We start from the raw sequence: 19,562 nt of genomic DNA on the forward strand, positions 1-19,562 counted from the left end.
GATGGGTATTAATATTCAGATCAACAAACGATAGGTATTAATATTAAGTTCAACAAACGATGGGTATTAATATTCAGTTCAACAAACGATGGGTATTAATATTCAGTTCAACAAACGATGGGTATTAATATTCAGTTCAACAAACGATAGGTATTAATATTAAGTTCAACAAACGATGGGTATTAATATTAAGTTCAACAAACGATAGGTATTAATATTCAGTTCAACAAACGATGGGTATTAATATTCAGTTCAACAAACGATGGGTATTAATATTCAGTTCAACAAACGATGGGTATTAATATTAAGTTCAACAAACGATGGGTATTAATATTCAGTTCAACAAACGATGGGTATTAATATTCAGTTCAACAAACGATGGGTATTAATATTCAGTTCAACAAACGATGGGTATTAATATTCAGTTCAACAAACGATGGGTATTAATATTCAGTTCAACAAACGATGGGTATTAATATTCAGTTCAACAAACGATAGGTATTAATATTCAGTTCAACAAACGATGGGTATTAATATTAAGTTCAACAAACGATAGGTATTAATATTCAGTTCAACAAACGATAGGTATTAATATTCAGATCAACAAACGATAGGTATTAATATTCAGTTCAACAAACGATAGGTATTAATATTCAGTTCAACAAACGATAGGTATTAATATTCAGTTCAACAAACGATAGGTATTAATATTCAGTTCAACAAACGATAGGTATTAATATTCAGTTCAACAAACGATAGGTATTAATATTCAGTTCAACAAACGATAGGTATTAATATTCAGTTCAACAAACGATAGGTATTAATATTCAGTTCAACAAACGATAGGTATTAATATTCAGTTCAACAAACGATAGGTATTAATATTCAGTTCAACAAACGATAGGTATTAATATTAAGTTCAACAAACGATAGGTATTAATATTAAGTTCAACAAACGATAGGTATTAATATTCAGTTCAACAAACGATAGGTATTAATATTCAGATCAACAAACGATAGGTATTAATATTCAGTTCAACAAACGATAGGTATTAATATTCAGTTCAACAAACGATAGGTATTAATATTCAGTTCAACAAACGATAGGTATTAATATTCAGTTCAACAAACGATAGGTATTAATATTCAGTTCAACAAACGATAGGTATTAATATTCAGTTCAACAAACGATAGGTATTAATATTCAGTTCAACAAACGATAGGTATTAATATTCAGTTCAACAAACGATAGGTATTAATATTCAGTTCAACAAACGATAGGTATTAATATTCAGTTCAACAAACGATAGGTATTAATATTCAGTTCAACAAACGATGGGTATTAATATTCAGTTCAACAAACGATGGGTATTAATATTCAGTTCAACAAACGATGGGTATTAATATTCAGTTCAACAAACGATGGGTATTAATATTCAGTTCAACAAACGATGGGTATTAATATTCAGTTCAACAAACGATAGGTATTAATATTCAGTTCAACAAACGATAGGTATTAATATTCAGTTCAACAAACGATAGGTATTAATATTCAGTTCAACAAACGATGGGTATTAATATTCAGTTCAACAAACGATGGGTATTAATATTCAGTTCAACAAACGATAGGTATTAATATTCAGTTCAACAAACGATGGGTATTAATATTCAGTTCAACAAACGATGGGTATTAATATTCAGTTCAACAAACGATGGGTATTAATATTCAGTTCAACAAACGATAGGTATTAATATTCAGTTCAACAAACGATAGTGTCACAATCCCGGACTCCGCAACCTCCCTCCCTGGCCAGCAGAGGGAGCCCTCACCCGAATATTGACTCTCATACTCGCACTACATTTCCCATAAGCCTCATCACTGACTCTGATCACCATGCCCAGCTGCAGCCCATCTACCGGGCTATTTAACTGCACCATGCACAGCTCTCAGTGCGAAGTTTTGTTTTGCTTTTGTGAACACTACCGAGCATTATTACCCAGTGACTGCCTGACTGTTTATCGACCTGCCTGCTGCCTGCCCACGTTACCACTGCCTGGTTCACGGACTCTGCCTGTTTTCTGCCTGCCCTGATCTTCTGCCTGGTAATTCGACCTCGATTAAGCCTTGTCTCCAGTGCTGTGTTTGCTGTCTTTGACCCCTGCCTGTCTGACTAATCTGTTAATAAACTTTACGCTGCAAATGGATCTCTCTGAGTCTGGTGATTCACAACAGAAAACTTCGCCACAACCAGATCCAGCAGCAATGTCAACCTTGTCTGCCGCCTATTCAGCCCAAGCTGACCAAATCGCTGCCCACCATCATCAGCTAAGTCATCTCACCTCACTGATGGATGAGCTGGTCAAAGCTGTTCGAGGTCTCCAAGCCTCGTCACCAGTGCCACCACCCACACAAGCCGTTGCCGCTGCTGTCAGCCCCGCACTGGCCCCGCCCACCGCGACTCCTCGTCTAGCGCTCCCAGAAAAGTTTGACGGGGATCCCGACAAATGTAAGGGCTTTATTCTCCAATGCTCACTGTACATCGAGCAACAACCAGCGCTGTATTCGAACGATGCAGGGAAGATTGCCTTCATGTGTTCGTTACTGACGGGGAGGGCGTTGGAATGGATGACGGCCGTATGGAGAGTCGATGGTTCAGCATTTCGGTCCTTTCCAGTGTTTCTTCAACGCCTCAGGGAGGTCTTCGAGCACTCCAGGGAGGGAAAGAGCGCGGGCGATCGCTTACTGGAGCTCACGCAGGGAAAATTAACCGCTGCCGAATATGCTCTCACGCATCGCACCCTGGCCGCACAAACTTCCTGGAATGACGATACGCTCAAGGTAATCTTCAGAAGAGGCCTGAACCATGATCTGCAGTCTGAATTAGCCTGTCGTGATGAGGGCAGGAACCTCGACCAGTTCATAAATCTCACGATCCAGATTGACAATCTCATGCGATCTCGCAGAGCGAGTCACCGCGCCATCCCTGCTCATCGCACTGTTCAAGCCACTCGGGCCGCGACCCCCGTTCGCGCTGATGAACCCGAACCTATGCAGATCAACGCCTACCATCTGCCCACGGAGGAGAGAGACCGAAGAGTCCGGCTTCACCTGTGTCTATACTGTGGCGAGGCTGGTCACCTCCGCATCTCCTGTCCATCCAGACCTCGTTCCACCGCTTCTCGACCGGTGAGTCCAGACCTCGAAGCACTACACCCCACCTCGTCTGTGTTTGTGCCCATTGTGATCACGACGAACGGCAAGCGGGTTCCCACCAGAGCTCTGGTAGACTCTGGTGCCGCCGGGAACTTTATTTCTGCAGATTTTGCCCGACAACACAACGTTCCACTAATCCGTTGCCCTTCTTCTCTTGCAGTCGAAGCCATCGACGGAAGGCCATTAGGCTCCGGTCACATTTCCCATCTCACCCAAGAGCTCCAGCTGCAGACAGGGGCGCTCCACTTCGAGGTTATTCAGTTCTATGTCTTCCACGGTCCACGCACCCCTGTGATCCTAGGCCTGCCATGGCTCCGTAAACACAATCCTCAGATCCATTGGAGAACCAACCAGATTGTCCGTTGGGGCGCACACTGTCACTCTAAGTGCCTCGCTCCTGTTGCTCCTTCTTCCATCCAAGTCATCTCTGTGCCCGTGGAGAGGGCTAACCTGAACGACCTCCCTTCCGAATACCATGATCTGGCAGAGGCCTTTAGTAAAGCAGGAGCCTCACAGCTCCCACCTCATCGTGACAGTGACTGTGCCATCGATCTGCTACCCGGATCCGTACCTCCCAAGGGTCGTATCTTTCCTCTCTCCCAACCAGAGTCCGAAGCTATGAGGAGATACATTGAGGAGGAGCTTGCAAAGGGCTTCATTCGACCTTCCACGTCTCCTGCATCCGCCGGTTTCTTCTTTGTCCAGAAGAAGGACGGAGGCCTCCGACCCTGCATTGACTACCGTGCCCTGAATGACATCACTGTAAAGTTTCGCTATCCGCTCCCGCTGGTACCAGCCGCCTTGGAATTACTCCGTACGGCCAAGTACTACACCAAGCTCGATCTACGTTGTGCGTACAATCTCATCCGCATCAGGGAGGGGGACGAGTGGAAGACGGCCTTCTCAACCAACACAGGGCACTACGAGTACTTGGTCATGCCGTTTGGCATGGCGAACAGCCCGTCCGTCTTCCAGTCATTCATCAACAACGTCTTCAGAGACATGCTCCACCGTACAGTAATAGTGTACATCGATGACATCCTGATTTACTCTGACACCTTCACAAACCATGTGCAGCACGTTCGGGCCGTCCTTCAGAGACTCATTCACCACCATCTGTACGCCAAACTGGAGAAGTGTGAGTTCCACCAGACCTCCGTTTCGTTCTTGGGGTATGTCATCAGCCCGGACGGAGTTGCTATGGACGAGGGCAAGGTCAGGGCAGTCCGCGATTGGCCACGACCCGCAACCCTGAAAGAGCTGCAATGCTTTCTAGGGTTTGCCAACTTTTACCGACGGTTCATAAGGAACTTCAGTGCTGTGGCAAATCCACTCACCTCTCTGGTGAAGAAAGGAACACATCGTCTTCCGTGGAATGAGCCTGCCACCCAGGCATTTAACCAGCTCAAACAACGCTTTACCACAGCACCCATCCTGCACCATCCTGACCCCGGTCTACCGTTCATAGTCGAGGTGGACGCCTCAAACACCGCTCTAGGGGCCATCCTTTCACAACGCCAAGGTTCGCCACCCAAGTTGCACCCCTGTGCATACTACTCCCGTAAGTTGAATGCCGCCGAAAGAAATTATGATGTGGGTGATCGGGAACTCCTGGCCATGAAGGCAGCCTTCGAAGAGTGGCGGCATTGGCTCGAGGGTGCTGTCCATCCGTTCATCGTTCTCACCGACCATAAGAACCTGGAATATCTACGTACCGCTAAGAGGCTAAATCCCAGGCAAGCTCGTTGGTCGCTCTTCTTCACCCGTTTCCACTTCACTGTCACTTATCGTCCAGGCTCCAAGAATACCAAGGCAGATGCCTTGTCACGCCAAGACGACCTAGAATTCACACCACAAGACCCCAAGACAGTACTGGCTCCCAACCTCATTGTTGCTCCCATCCAGTGGGACATTGAGACCGAGATTGAACAGATCAACTCCCGTGCTGATATCCCATCCGGCTGTCCGCCCAACCGAGTCTTTGTCCCCGAGTCCCTCCGGAACCAGGTCCTGGAACTCGTTCATGCCCTACCTAGCTCGGGGCATCCAGGAATCACGGCCACCATCCAGCTACTCCAAAACCGTTATTGGTGGCCCTCCTTAGCCTCCGATACCACAACCCACGTCCAACGCTGCAGGATCTGTAATACCCAGAAGTCGTCACGTCAACTACCTGCCGGTCTGTTACAACCGCTTCCCATTCCACAGCGCCCATGGTCGCACATTGCCATCGACTTCATTACCGATCTCCCTGTTTCCGAAGGTCACACCACCATCCTCACCGTTATCGACCGGTTCTCCAAGGCCTGTCGCCTAATTCCCCTCGCAAAACTCCCCACAGCGCTGCAGACCGCCGAACACCTCTGCAATCAAGTGTTCCGATTCTACGGCCTGCCAGAAGACATAGTCTCCGATCGAGGACCCCAGTTCACATCTCAAGTTTGGTCAGCCTTCTTCACGACCCTTCAGGTCAACATCAGTCTAACGTCTGGGTATCATCCTCAATCCAACGGGCAGGCCGAACGCATGAACCAGGAGGTAATCCGATTCCTGCGCTCCTATTGCCATCAGCACCAACAGGATTGGAGTCGTTACCTGTTCTGGGCAGAGTACGCCCAAAATTCTATCCGGAAGCACTCCTCCGGCCTTACACCCTTTCAGTGTGTCCTGGGTTTTCAACCACCACTCTTCCCGTGGTCAGGAGAACCCACAAATGTTCCAGCCGTGAACGATTGGCTACAGCGCAGCGAGGAGACCTGGAACCAAGCCCATACCCATCTCCAACGAGCGGTTCGCCGTCAGAGGGAACAGGCTAACCGTCGTCGTCGGCCGGGGCCGGAATACCACCCGGGCCAGTGGGTCTGGCTGTCGACCCGAGATCTCCGCCTGCGACTCCCCTGCAAAAAACTCAGTCCCAGGTATGTGGGTCCATTTAAGATCACACAGCAGATCACACCAGTCTCTTTCCGTCTCGACTTGCCTAATCACTATCGTCTCGCTCCTACCTTCTTTGGCAGAGACTTTCTGCTCTGCCACTGTTCGGACGCTCTTGCTTACTGCTCCGCGCTTTGCTCTATCGCTTTTATATTTTTATATTTTATCTCCTTTTATCACCTAATTTTAACTTCAGCTAATCAGCACAGTGCTCAAACGCTTGGATTACTACAAAAAAGCAGAATTCTTTTTACTTGACCAGCCTCCCACTGAAAGCTTACATTCCGGGGAAGAGAAAATCACAACTGTCTACACTCATAAAGGATAAGAGAAAATGCCTCCTCTGGAATCTACTTGCTGCATTAACTGCCACAGACTTTTACAAAGGATTGTAGTTCTTGAAACAAAGTTATTTGTGGGACCACCAAACCAGACGGAACACACAACAGAGATCCGCCATGGACGCCCTCAGCATACAGCCGGTGAGTCCCATGCATCTAGTACTCCTCGACAGGCCATACTGAGTGTAGAGAAACAAGCCGATCGACTTACAAATCGATGGCACAAACAGGGAGCGAGACCCAAAGGCACTCGAGACATCAGATTGTCACGAGCATCACATATTGCTGCAGTAGCATCCTCTACCCCAGATACGGCTCTGACAAGGATTGCAAACACTGGTCTCCTACCGCCGCCTATACATCTTGAGAACAGATTTGAAGTATTAATGAATGAGGAATCCCTGAATGTGATGAATGTGATCGAACACAGACTGAATCAGCCAGTAGCTAACACTGCTAACTGGCGCTCAAGGTCGAGCACACAGCGGCACTCAGCTCAGAGCGCAGCCGAGCCCAGGACTCTGATAGTGGGTGACTCCATAATCAGAAACATTATTAGCAGGGACACAACTACGTGCTGCCTTCCACAAGCAACGACTTCTGATGTAAATAGGGAACTTCAGAACATTCTGATGAAACATAAAACTGCAAATCGACTCATCATTCATGTGGGGAAAAATGATATTCATAAAGAGCAGTCAGAACTCCTTAAGAAGGATTTCAATGAACTTTTTGAAACACTTAAAAGACTGAAAGTTCAAACATTCATCAGTGGACCACTCCCAGCAAGAGGAACAAACAGGTTTTCACGGTTGCTTGGGCTTAATACATGGCTCCAAAAAACCTGCTATTTAAAAGGAGTAAACTTCATTGACAACTTCAATCTTTTCTGGAGTCAGAGGCAACTGTTTCAACAGGATGGCCACCACCCAAACAAACTTGGTTCAAGAGTGCTAAAGGACAATATCTGCTTCTCCCTCAATCATCCTTCTGCAGTCTGTGCCAATCCACTCAACCTGAATGGCACACACATACCTGGACACAGTATGAATGACCACAGGACTTCACCTCAGCACCTGAATGGACATGCGGTTGACACGTCACACAAGGACAATGATAACACCATGCAGCCACAACAACTTCTCCTCACGGACACAATCTCAGCAGAGCCCCGCCCACAGAACTCACCACAGACAGACTGTGACATACTAGAACTGCTCCAAGATTCAGCACCCAAGGAAGACTTTCTGGAAAACAGCCAGGGAAACCAGGACAGCATATTACAGCCGATAACACCAGAGCAACAGCCCGTCTCACCAGACACATTTTCTCTATCTCCAGCATCTCCACTTCTGTGCTTCTCAGAGAAAATGGAAGAACTGGTGTTTGCTGGAACCAAACTATCCCACTCTTTTGCTGCAAGCCCCCAGATGTCAACCAAAAAGCGGCAGGCCCCACAACCACCAAAGCCTGCAGGCCCAGCTCGCCCTCCCCCTCCTCCTGTGAGAGCTCTTCGGCCTCTGCCACAGCGCCAGGGCCCACACCCTCCTCCATCGGCCCGAGGTCAACCAAAAACAACTGATACCAGCTCTCAGTGATATGTGTCGGGTCTCCGCTATGACAACAGTAACTTTCTTAAATGTTTACATAACAAGCGGGAACCCAGTGTGCCTGTATCTTTCTCTATTGCTGTTCGATTACATGATAGAAGGTCTAAGGCCTTCAAAAGCCGTACAGCAAACCCATCTAATCTGGTGCCTATTACACGCCAAACTAAGACTGCTGTGGGGACAAAAAGTAAGACTGTTAAGTTAGCACTTTTAAACATCCGCTCACTTAAAAATAAATCACTTCTAGTCAATGACTTAATAACCACATACAACCTGGATTTTATGCTTCTAAATGAAACCTGGCTAGAAGACAGCTGCAGTGCAACAGTCCTCAATGAAACAGCCCCTCCTAACTTTACTTTTATGAGTGTCTGCAGAGCTGTTAGGAGAGGAGGGGGAGTAGCTGCTCTTTTTAAGGATGTCTATCAATGTAAGCAAACATCATTTGGTAACTACCCGTCTTTTGAATATCTCGGTATTGTTTTAAAAGGTGCCCCACGCATTTTACTTATCATTATTTACAGGCCTCCAAAATACTCTCCAGCCTTTGCTGAGGACTTTACAGAACTGTTATCAACAATTTCCTCAGAGTTCGACTGTTTTGCTATTGCTGGAGATTTTAACATTCACATAGATAATGATACAAATATGGCAAAAGAAATCAAAACTGTTTTAAAAACTTTTGACCTGATTCAGCATGTACACGGACCGACACACACTCGTGGACACACTCTAGATTTACTTATCAGTAAGGGTCTAAACATTTCATCGATTGTTATTAAGGATGTAGCACTGTCTGATCATTTCTGTATTTTCTTTGATATATTGATCTCTCCTGCCATTGAAGCTAGATCTGTGTCTGTCAAGAAGAGATGCTTAAATGAGAACACTAGTGTACTATTTATGAAGGCTATATCTTCAACACCAAGCATATCTGCTGACTCTGTTGATTCTCTCCTTGATTGTTTTAACTCAAAAGTTAAAAGTGTAATTGATGATATTGCTCCTGTGAAAGTCAGGAAGAGTGGTAGACAAAAAGCACCTTGGAGAAACTCAACAGCAGTGCAAAATATGAAAAGACAATGCAGAAAAACAGAGCGCATGTGGCGGAAGACAAAACTTGTAGTCCATTATAACATCTACAAAGACACCATCCATGCTTTTAATATGGAACTAGGCAAAGCTAGACAGACTTTCTTCTCAAATATTATAAACAGCAACTTAAACAACACACGCACTCTTTTTGCTACTGTAGAGAGACTGACAAACCCCCCAAGCCAGATTCCCAATGAATTGCTTTCAGACAGCAAGTGCAGTGAGTTTGCTTCTTTCTTCTCTGAGAAAATCAATAATATCAGAAAGGTGATCAGCACATCATTGAGCCGCACTGGGGTCAGACAGATCAGACCACAACCGCAGAAAGTAGCTACTATGTCTGATTTTGAAGAAATTGATGGCAAAATTTTAGAAGAAACCGTACAGCACCTTAAAACATCAACCTGCGCCCTTGACACACTTCCCACATCTTTCTTCAAAAGTGTGTTAAACTGTTTAGAAGCAGATCTCCTAGAAGTGGTAAATGCCTCACTTATCTCTGGGAATTTTCCAAACTCCCTGAAAACTGCAGTTGTCAAGCCCCTCCTGAAAAAGAGCAATCTGGATAAGACCATATTAAGCAACTATAGACCGATCTCAAATCTTCCTTTCATAGGCAAGATCATTGAAAAAGTTGTCTTCAATCAGCTGAACAAATTCTTAATCTCGAATGGATACTTTGACAATTTTCAATCTGGTTTCCGATCGCATCACAGCACAGAGACAGCGCTCATAAAGATAATAAATGATATTCGCTTAAATACTGATACAGGGAAATTATCAGTGCTGGTACTACTCGACCTCAGTGCTGCATTTGACACTGTCGATCACGACATACTTCTTGACAGGCTGGAAAACTGGGTGGGGCTTTCTGGGATAGTCCTAAAATGGTTCAGGTCATACTTAGAAGGGAGAGGTTATTATGTGAGTATAGGAGACCATAAGTCTGAGTGGACATCCATGACATGCGGAGTCCCTCAAGGCTCAATTCTTGCACCACTCCTATTCAACCTGTATATGCTCCCAATGAGCCAAATAATGAGAAAGAACAAAATCTCTTACCACAGCTATGCAGACGACACACAGCTCTACTTAGCCCTATCGCCTAACGATTACAGCCCCATTGACTCCCTGTGCCAATGCATTGATGAAGTAAACGGTTGGATGTGCCAAAACTTTCTTCAGTTAAACAAAGACAAAACTGAAGTCATTGCGTTTGGAAACAAAGATGAAGTTCTCAAGGTGAATGCATACCTTGACGCTAGGGGTCTAACAACTAAAAATCAAGTCAGGAATCTTGGTGTGTCTCTAGAGTCAGACCTTAGTTTCAGTAGTCATGTCAAATCAATAACTAAATCAGCATACTATCATCTGAAAAATATTGCAAGAATTAGATGCTTTGTTTCCAGTCAAGACTTAGAGAAACTTGTGCATGCTTTCATCACCAGCAGGGTGGATTATTGTAATGGACTTCTCACTGGCCTTCCTAAAAACACCATAAGACAGTTGCAGCTCATACAGAACGCTGCTGCCAGGATCCTGAGCAGAACCAGAAAATATGAACACATCACACCAGTCCTCAGGTCTTTACACTGGCTCCCAGTTACATTTAGGATTGATTTTAAAGTATTATTACTGGTATATAAATCATTTAATGGCCTAGGACCTCAATATATTGCAGATATGCTCACTGAATATAAACCCAATAGATCACTCAGATCATTAGGATCACATCAGCTAGAAATACCAAGGGTTCACTCTAAGCAAGGAGAGTCTGCTTTTAGCTATTATGCCAGCCGCAGCTGGAACCAGCTTCCAGAGGAGATCAGATGTGCTCCTACAGTAGTCACATTCAAATCCAGACTCAAAACACTTCTGTTTAGCTATGCATTTACTGAATGAGCACTGTGCCACTGTGTCCGACTGTTTGTACTGTATTTTATTTGATTTTTTATTCTAAACTGTTTTAATTATTCTTATTTCTTTTGATTATTTTAATCTCTTTATTCTTAACTGTTTAATTATTCCTATTTCTTTTGATTTTTCTATGTAAAGCACCTTGAATTACCATTGTGTATGAAATGTGCTATATAAATAAACTTGCCTTGCCTTGCCTTGCCTTACCTTCCATGTCTCTCTACTCAAACCCGCTGATGGGCCCAACGAGAGGGAGGAGGGGAGATCCCGAGACCAGAGCCCCCAGCCCATCCAAGTGGAGGGCGATGAGGTCTATCAAGTTCAGGAGCTCGTGGATTCCAGACGTCGGGGCAGTTCCCTGCAGTACCTGGTTCATTGGGAAGGATATGGCCCTGAGGAACGTTCGTGGGTGGACGCCACAGACATCCTGGACCCCAGCCTGATTACAGACTTCCACCAGGCCCATCCCACCAAACCGGCTCCACGACCACGTGGAAGACCCCGACGTCGTCAGGCTCCTCACGCCAGGAGTCGCTCGCAGGGAGGGGGCTCTGTCACAATCCCGGACTCCGCAACCTCGCTCCCTGGCCAGCAGAGGGAGCCCTCACCCGAATATTGACTCTCATACTCGCACTACATTTCCCATAAGCCTCATCACTGACTCTGATCACCATGCCCAGCTGCAGCCCATCTACCGGGCTATTTAACTGCACCATGCACAGCTCTCAGTGCGAAGTTTTGTTTTGCTTTTGTGAACACTACCGAGCATTATTACCCAGTGACTGCCTGACTGTTTATCGACCTGCCTGCTGCCTGCCCACGTTACCACTGCCTGGTTCACGGACTCTGCCTGTTTTCTGCCTGCCCTGATCTTCTGCCTGGTAATTCGACCTCGATTAAGCCTTGTCTCCAGTGCTGTGTTTGCTGTCTTTGACCCCTGCCTGTCTGACTAATCTGTTAATAAACTTTACGCTGCAAATGGATCTCTCTGAGTCTGGTGATTCACAACAGATAGGTATTAATATTCAGTTCAACAAACGATAGGTATTAATATTCAGTTCAACAAACGATAGGTATTAATATTCAGTTCAACAAACGATGGGTATTAATATTCAGTTCAACAAACGATGGGTATTAATATTCAGTTCAACAAACGATAGGTATTAATATTCAGTTCAACAAACGATGGGTATTAATATTCAGTTCAACAAACGATAGGTATTAATATTCAGTTCAACAAACGATAGGTATTAATATTCAGTTCAACAAACGATAGGTATTAATATTCAGTTCAACAAACGATGGGTATTAATATTCAGTTCAACAAACGATAGGTATTAATATTCAGTTCAACAAACGATGGGTATTAATATTCAGTTCAACAAACGATAGGTATTAATATTCAGTTCAACAAACGATGGGTATTAATATTCAGTTCAACAAACGATGGGTATTAATATTCAGTTCAACAAACGATAGGTATTAATATTCAGTTCAACAAACGATGGGTATTAATATTCAGTTCAACAAACGATAGGTATTAATATTCAGTTCAACAAACGATAGGTATTAATATTCAGATCAACAAACGATAGGTATTAATATTCAGTTCAACAAACGATAGGTATTAATATTAAGTTCAACAAACGATGGGTATTAATATTAAGTTCAACAAACGATGGGTATTAATATTAAGTTCAACAAACGATAGGTATTAATATTAAGTTCAACAAACGATAGGTATTAATATTAAGTTCAACAAACGATGGGTATTAATATTCAGTTCAACAAACGATAGGTATTAATATTAAGTTCAACAAACGATAGGTATTAATATTCAGTTCAACAAACGATAGGTATTAATATTCAGTTCAACAAACGATAGGTATTAATATTCAGTTCAACAAACGATAGGTATTAATATTCAGTTCAACAAACGATAGGTATTAATATTAAGTTCAACAAACGATAGGTATTAATATTAAGTTCAACAAACGATAGGTATTAATATTCAGTTCAACAAACGATAGGTATTAATATTCAGTTCAACAAACGATAGGTATTAATATTCAGTTCAACAAACGATAGGTATTAATATTAAGTGATGTTCATTTTAAACACTGTATTGTCTGTATTTTTTTGCAACAAAACAACAGCTCCAACGAGAGCCACAACAGTGTTTGTGAACGAATCTGCGGCTTTGAACAAATCGTGAGTCAATGATTCATTCATAATTACAGACACTTGCTTCGTTACTGATGAATAAATGACTCGATGACTCGCTCATAAAGACAGGGACTTGCCGCCACATACTGGTGGATTTAATTTTAACTGTTTTTACAATGATTACATTTCTCTATTGAAGATTTTTTTATTTAAAGCATTATTTATTTTATAAAGGTAAAAAATGCAGTGGAAATGTCGATTTAAGGGGCAAATATTGTCCTCACTGAAGGAGTGACTGCAGAGAGGGGTACGCAGGAGGAGGTTAAAAGCCTCAGGGGTAAAACACTCCTAAGAGGACCACTGGGTTAAGCAATACAACAACATCAACATTAAAGCCCAATACACACAATACACAGAGTCACTTACAAAGTTAGGTTAAAGGTACTAACAGAGGGATTCAAACAAACAACATATAATAAGGTATAATTTACAGACTGAGCTGAAGAGTAATATTCAGAGAACATTGTTTTTAAGAGGTTTTGAATGAGTGAAGGGTGGATGCTTGACGGATTGAGGAAGAGCCACAACGCTAAAAGACCTGATGATATTTTTCACCAGCCGATACTGCTTAACATAAACTAAACAGTAATAATGTACAGTATAATGATACTAACTGTAGTTTCTCCAGCTTGAATTGTGGGTTCATCAGTAGATCACTGAGGTTTTTCACTCCAGAGTCTCCTAGATTATTCACGCTCAGCTCCAGCTCTCTCAGGTGTGATGGGTTTGATTTCAGAGCTGAAGTCAGGATGAGACTCTGTTTCTCTGTAATACTGCATCCACTCAGACTGAAGACAGAAAGAGAAAATGACTCAGATCCATGTTCAGTTCATGTGTGAGTTAAAAGCATCATTAATAAATGCCATACAGTCACTAATACACCAGCAAAATCATGGAAACTTAATGATATGAACAAACCAAGACAGGAGCATTTGAGGAAACTAGTTACAATCCAAGTCTGGATCGTCCTCACTCCACAAATAACTGAACTTATCACTGTAGATTAATATATAGGATCAATATAGAAACAATAGAAAAGTTGACATTTAAATGGACTGATTTTACATTTTCATCTTCAGAAAATCTAATTATAAAACGGTTAGTTCCAATCCTTGATTCTGATTGGTCAATAACTGTTTTATTCACGATAAACACGGGTATGACCGCTTCACCCAACGGCTCTATGTATCACTACACAACACCCCTAGCAACCACTCTTAGCAACGTAAACACGTGTTTGATCTCACTGATATTGTTCACTGAAGCTTATAGAGTAGAGTATTGTGAGAGATCGAGTAAGCGAGTGTTCCTGCATTTACAGTAGATATAGCATTTTCCTTCAGGTCAGACCTATATTCATAATAAAAAATCAGTTTGAATGTATGCTGCGATATCTTGTCCTTTAACAGTCAAGGGGTTTTCCGTGCCCTAATCATTTATCAGTTGCGTCTTGCTTTTCCGTGTTAACAAGTTTGAGTCCTTTCAATATAAAAGTCTTCACTACTGACTGACTCACTCATAAAGAGTCTTTGTCTTCATCTAATGGCGAAAATATGTATGTAACTTCTGTTGCTGTTTACGGTCAGGGACTATTTTTTCCAGCGGAAGGAAGGCTTTTAGTGATTTTACTTCATGCAAGTTGCATGGATAGATATTTTTCGGGTTTAATATTTGTATTGTGTGGTACCCGCTTTATAATAACGTACTGGAGGCTAGTGCTGTATGGTGAATAAGTCACGGCTGACTCCGCTTCGCGTCGAGCCTAACAACGCCCTTCAGCCGTGACCTATTCACCATACAGCACAGCCTCGAGTACCTTATTGCTTACACGCAGATTCTGCTTAATAAATTAAGATTTAGTGGAAAGTGCCATTAGTCCAGTATAACTGTAACTCTGTCAGAATAATTTACTGTAATTGTTACGCTGTTTTTAGTCTTATATAACTTCTGTATTGTATCAAAGCAAAGATTTGTCAGATTTCAGTTTATAAAACAATTTTATGGCTACATAGTTTCAAATGCTTTAATACTCTTCATACTGATACACATAACAAACGTTAACTAATAGTATTTGTGAATCTTTTTTCAGATTGAGAAACACCAGAAAGTGCAATACTATAAATGATTAGACTTGAGTCCAGTTGTCTTAAAATAAAATAAACAGTAAACTTTAATCACACTGTAACTGCTGTACAGTATAATGATACTAACTGTAGTTTCTCCAGCTTGAATTGTGGGTTCATCAGTAGATCACTGAGGTTTTTCACTGCAGAGTCTCCTAGATTATTCACGCTCAGGTTCAGCTCTCTCAGGTGTGATGGGTTTGATTTCAGAGCTGAAGTCAGGATGAGACTCTGTTTCTCTGTAATACTGCATCCACTCAGACTGAAGACAGAAAGAGAAAATGACTCAGATCCATGTTCAGTTCATGTGTGAGTTAAAAGCATCATTAATAAACGCCATACAGTCACTAATACACCAGCAAAATCATGGAAACTTAATGATGTGAACAAACCAAGACAGGAGCATTTGAGGAAACTAGTTACAAGTCTGGATCGTCCTCACTCCACAAATAAGTGAACTTATCACTGTAGATTAATATATAGGATCAATATAGAAACAATAGAAAAGTTAAAGGAGAACTCCGGCGCAAAATTAACCTTTGGTCTAATAAAATATTGGTACCTAGTCAACCGTTCTCTGAGATTTGTTTTCATGATAATCTAATGTAAAGAGTTTTATCTCTAAAAACAGTTTAGCGTATAACGCTAGTAATGGGGGCATTTAATAAGTAAAAAGAAATCGCAAGTTAATACTAATAACAAGGCTCAAAATAGCCCCACACGAACACAGTAACATAATGAGGGTCCCTACATGCAAAACGAAGCATTGAGAACTTTGTAAGTGTACAGACCATTTAATAAGAAGATAAAGATAAAGACAGTCCACTTGGTGTATACAGACAGGAGCCATCTTTGGAAGACAGACTCGACTAATCAAACCACGAACGCCATTCATACAGTTCAGAAGTTCACTGAACTTCATACAGTTCAGCTCACTTAGCACGTCGTTCGTGGTTTGATTAGTCGAGTCTGTTTTCCAAAGATGGCTCCTGTCTGTATACACGAAGTGGACTGTCTTTATCTTTATCTTCTTATTAAACGGTCTGTACACTTACAAAGTTCTCAATGCTTCGTTTTGCATGTAGGGACCCTCATTATGTTACTGTGTTCGTGTGGGGCTATTTTGAGCCTTGTTATTAGTATTAACTTGCGATTTCTTTTTACTTATTAAATGCCCCCATTACTAGCGTTATACGCTAAACTGTTTTTAGAGATAAAACTCTTTACATTCGATCATCATGAAAACAAATCTCAGAGAACGGTTGACTAGGTACCAATGTTTCATTAGACCAAAGGTTCATTTTGCGCCGGAGTTCTCCTTTAACATTTAAATGGACTGATTTCACATTTTAAACGTAAAAAAATCTTGTGCATGAATGACAGTTTATTTTAAGGAATTTTAAAGTGTAGTTTACAACCTCTAAATATACATTCTGCTTAATAAATTAAGATTTAGTGAAAAGTGCCATTAGTCCAGTATAACTGTAACTCTGTCAGAATAATCTACTGTAATTGTTACGCTGTTTTTAGTCTGTTATCACTTCTGTATTGTATCAAAGCAAAGATTTGTCAGATTTCAGTTTATAAACAATTTTATAGCCACAAAGATTCAAATGCTTCACAGTTTAATACTCTTCCTACTGATACACATAAACCGTTAACTAATAGTATTTCTGAATCTTTCTTCAGATGGAGAAACAGTAGAAAGTGCAGTGCTATAAATGATGAGACTTGAGTCCAGTTGTTAAAATCAGGGGTGTCTGGCCAATAGAGGGCGCTATGAGCCAGCCCACAGTTTAAGAGCCACAAGCAATCAATAAATAAGGCCCGGCTAGCTGATGCGCTAATGCTAATGCCTTATGGTGCTTTCCATTCTTACTTTTTAAAACAACAGGGACAGATCCAGCATCAGTTACCGGAGTGAGGGATATGAAGCACTGTCTGAGAGAGTAACTAACGTTAAACAGTTTGAGTTCAATTTCAAATGCAAATTTTGTGCAATATGTTTGTTTTTGTGTAAGAATGCCTCAACCTTTTAATATTGGCATTAAATAATTGCTGACTTTTTCACAGAGCACTGGTACCCTGCAGTTTGTATTGTGTTTGGGTGATTATTAATATGATTTTTATGTATATAAGCCTAGCGCCTTTCCAACACCCAAGGTCGCTTCACAAAGATAGGTTAAGGCAGTGTTTCTCAAACTGGGGAACATGAGGTGACAGAAGCGGGTAACGTTAGCCTACATGAACAAAATGCTGAAAATTGCCGTTCATTCAAGTCTTAAAATAACATTAAAACTTAGCATGTATTTCTAGCAGGTAAAATGCCGTAAATAGACTACGTGACATTCGATCAAATTAAATCTTTCGCGGTGAACACTGATGATTCACACAAGCAGCGAGCATATGATGTTTCGTGCAGATTATACTGTCTTGGCAAACCGTGCGCACTGCCGTTCTCAACATGTACCTTCGTAAAAGTGGGGATTTAGCACTTACTAGCACAGAGAACAAATATATACACAGATTTCTGTGCATAGAGATCGATTTAAGATTCAAACTCTTCGATACAAAAACACCCTGTGTGAGTTCCTGTGTTTAATGTTGATCACATTACCAATATCCACACGATTTCAAATGTGACATTGATTTTATACAGCAGTTCAACAAACGATAGGTATTAATATTCAGTTCAACAAACGATAGGTATTAATATTCAGTTCAACAAACGATGGGTATTAATATTCAGTTCAACAAACGATAGGTATTAATATTCAGTTCAACAAACGATGGGTATTAATATTCAGTTCAACAAACGATAGGTATTAATATTAAGTTCAACAAACGATAGGTATTAATATTCAGTTCAACAAACGATAGGTATTAATATTAAGTTCAACAAACGATAGGTATTAATATTCAGTTCAACAAACGATAGGTATTAATATTCAGTTCAACAAACGATAGGTATTAATATTCAGTTCAACAAACGATAGGTATTAATATTCAGTTCAACAAACGATAGGTATTAATATTCAGTTCAACAAACGATGGGTATTAATATTCAGTTCAACAAACGATGGGTATTAATATTCAGTTCAACAAACGATGGGTATTAATATTCAGTTCAACAAACGATGGGTATTAATATTCAGTTCAACAAACGATAGGTATTAATATTCAGTTCAACAAACGATAGGTATTAATATTCAGTTCAACAAACGATGGGTATTAATATTCAGTTCAACAAACGATGGGTATTAATATTCAGTTCAACAAACGATGGGTATTAATATTCAGTTCAACAAACGATAGGTATTAATATTCAGTTCAACAAACGATGGGTATTAATATTAAGTTCAACAAACGATGGGTATTAATATTAAGTTCAACAAACGATGGGTATTAATATTAAGTTCAACAAACGATGGGTATTAATATTAAGTTCAACAAACGATAGGTATTAATATTAAGTTCAACAAACGATGGGTATTAATATTCAGTTCAACAAACGATGGGTATTAATATTCAGTTCAACAAACGATAGGTATTAATATTCAGTTCAACAAACGATAGGTATTAATATTCAGTTCAACAAACGATGGGTATTAATATTCAGTTCAACAAACGATGGGTATTAATATTCAGTTCAACAAACGATGGGTATTAATATTCAGTTCAACAAACGATGGGTATTAATATTCAGTTCAACAAACGATGGGTATTAATATTCAGTTCAACAAACGATGGGTATTAATATTCAGTTCAACAAACGATGGGTATTAATATTCAGTTCAACAAACGATGGGTATTAATATTCAGTTCAACAAACGATGGGTATTAATATTCAGTTCAACAAACGATGGGTATTAATATTCAGTTCAACAAACGATGGGTATTAATATTAAGTTCAACAAACGATAGGTATTAATATTAAGTTCAACAAACGATAGGTATTAATATTAAGTTCAACAAACGATAGGTATTAATATTAAGTTCAACAAACGATGGGTATTAATATTAAGTTCAACAAACGATGGGTATTAATATTAAGTTCAACAAACGATAGGTATTAATATTCAGTTCAACAAACGATGGGTAT

The 19,562-nt window shown here is 41.2% G+C and overlaps 1 protein-coding gene across 1 annotated transcript in view; it reads right to left on the reverse strand.

Moving 5' to 3' along the window:
* Window positions 1-19,562, reverse strand: part of LOC130076441 (protein NLRC5-like) — a 195,469-nt gene that overhangs the window by 7,782 nt on the left and 168,125 nt on the right. The window contains exons 15-16 of the mRNA XM_056241518.1: window positions 15,549-15,722; window positions 13,952-14,125 (exon numbers count right to left, since the gene is read on the reverse strand). Of these exons, the coding sequence (XP_056097493.1) occupies window positions 13,952-14,125; window positions 15,549-15,722 (348 nt within the window). The remainder of the gene's footprint in view (window positions 1-13,951; window positions 14,126-15,548; window positions 15,723-19,562) is intronic.

This window comes from Rhinichthys klamathensis, unplaced genomic scaffold (genome assembly GCF_029890125.1).
Source record: "Rhinichthys klamathensis goyatoka isolate OS25496 unplaced genomic scaffold, OSU_Roscu_1.1 h1tg000652l_1, whole genome shotgun sequence".
Lineage (NCBI taxonomy): Eukaryota > Metazoa > Chordata > Actinopteri > Cypriniformes > Leuciscidae > Rhinichthys > Rhinichthys klamathensis.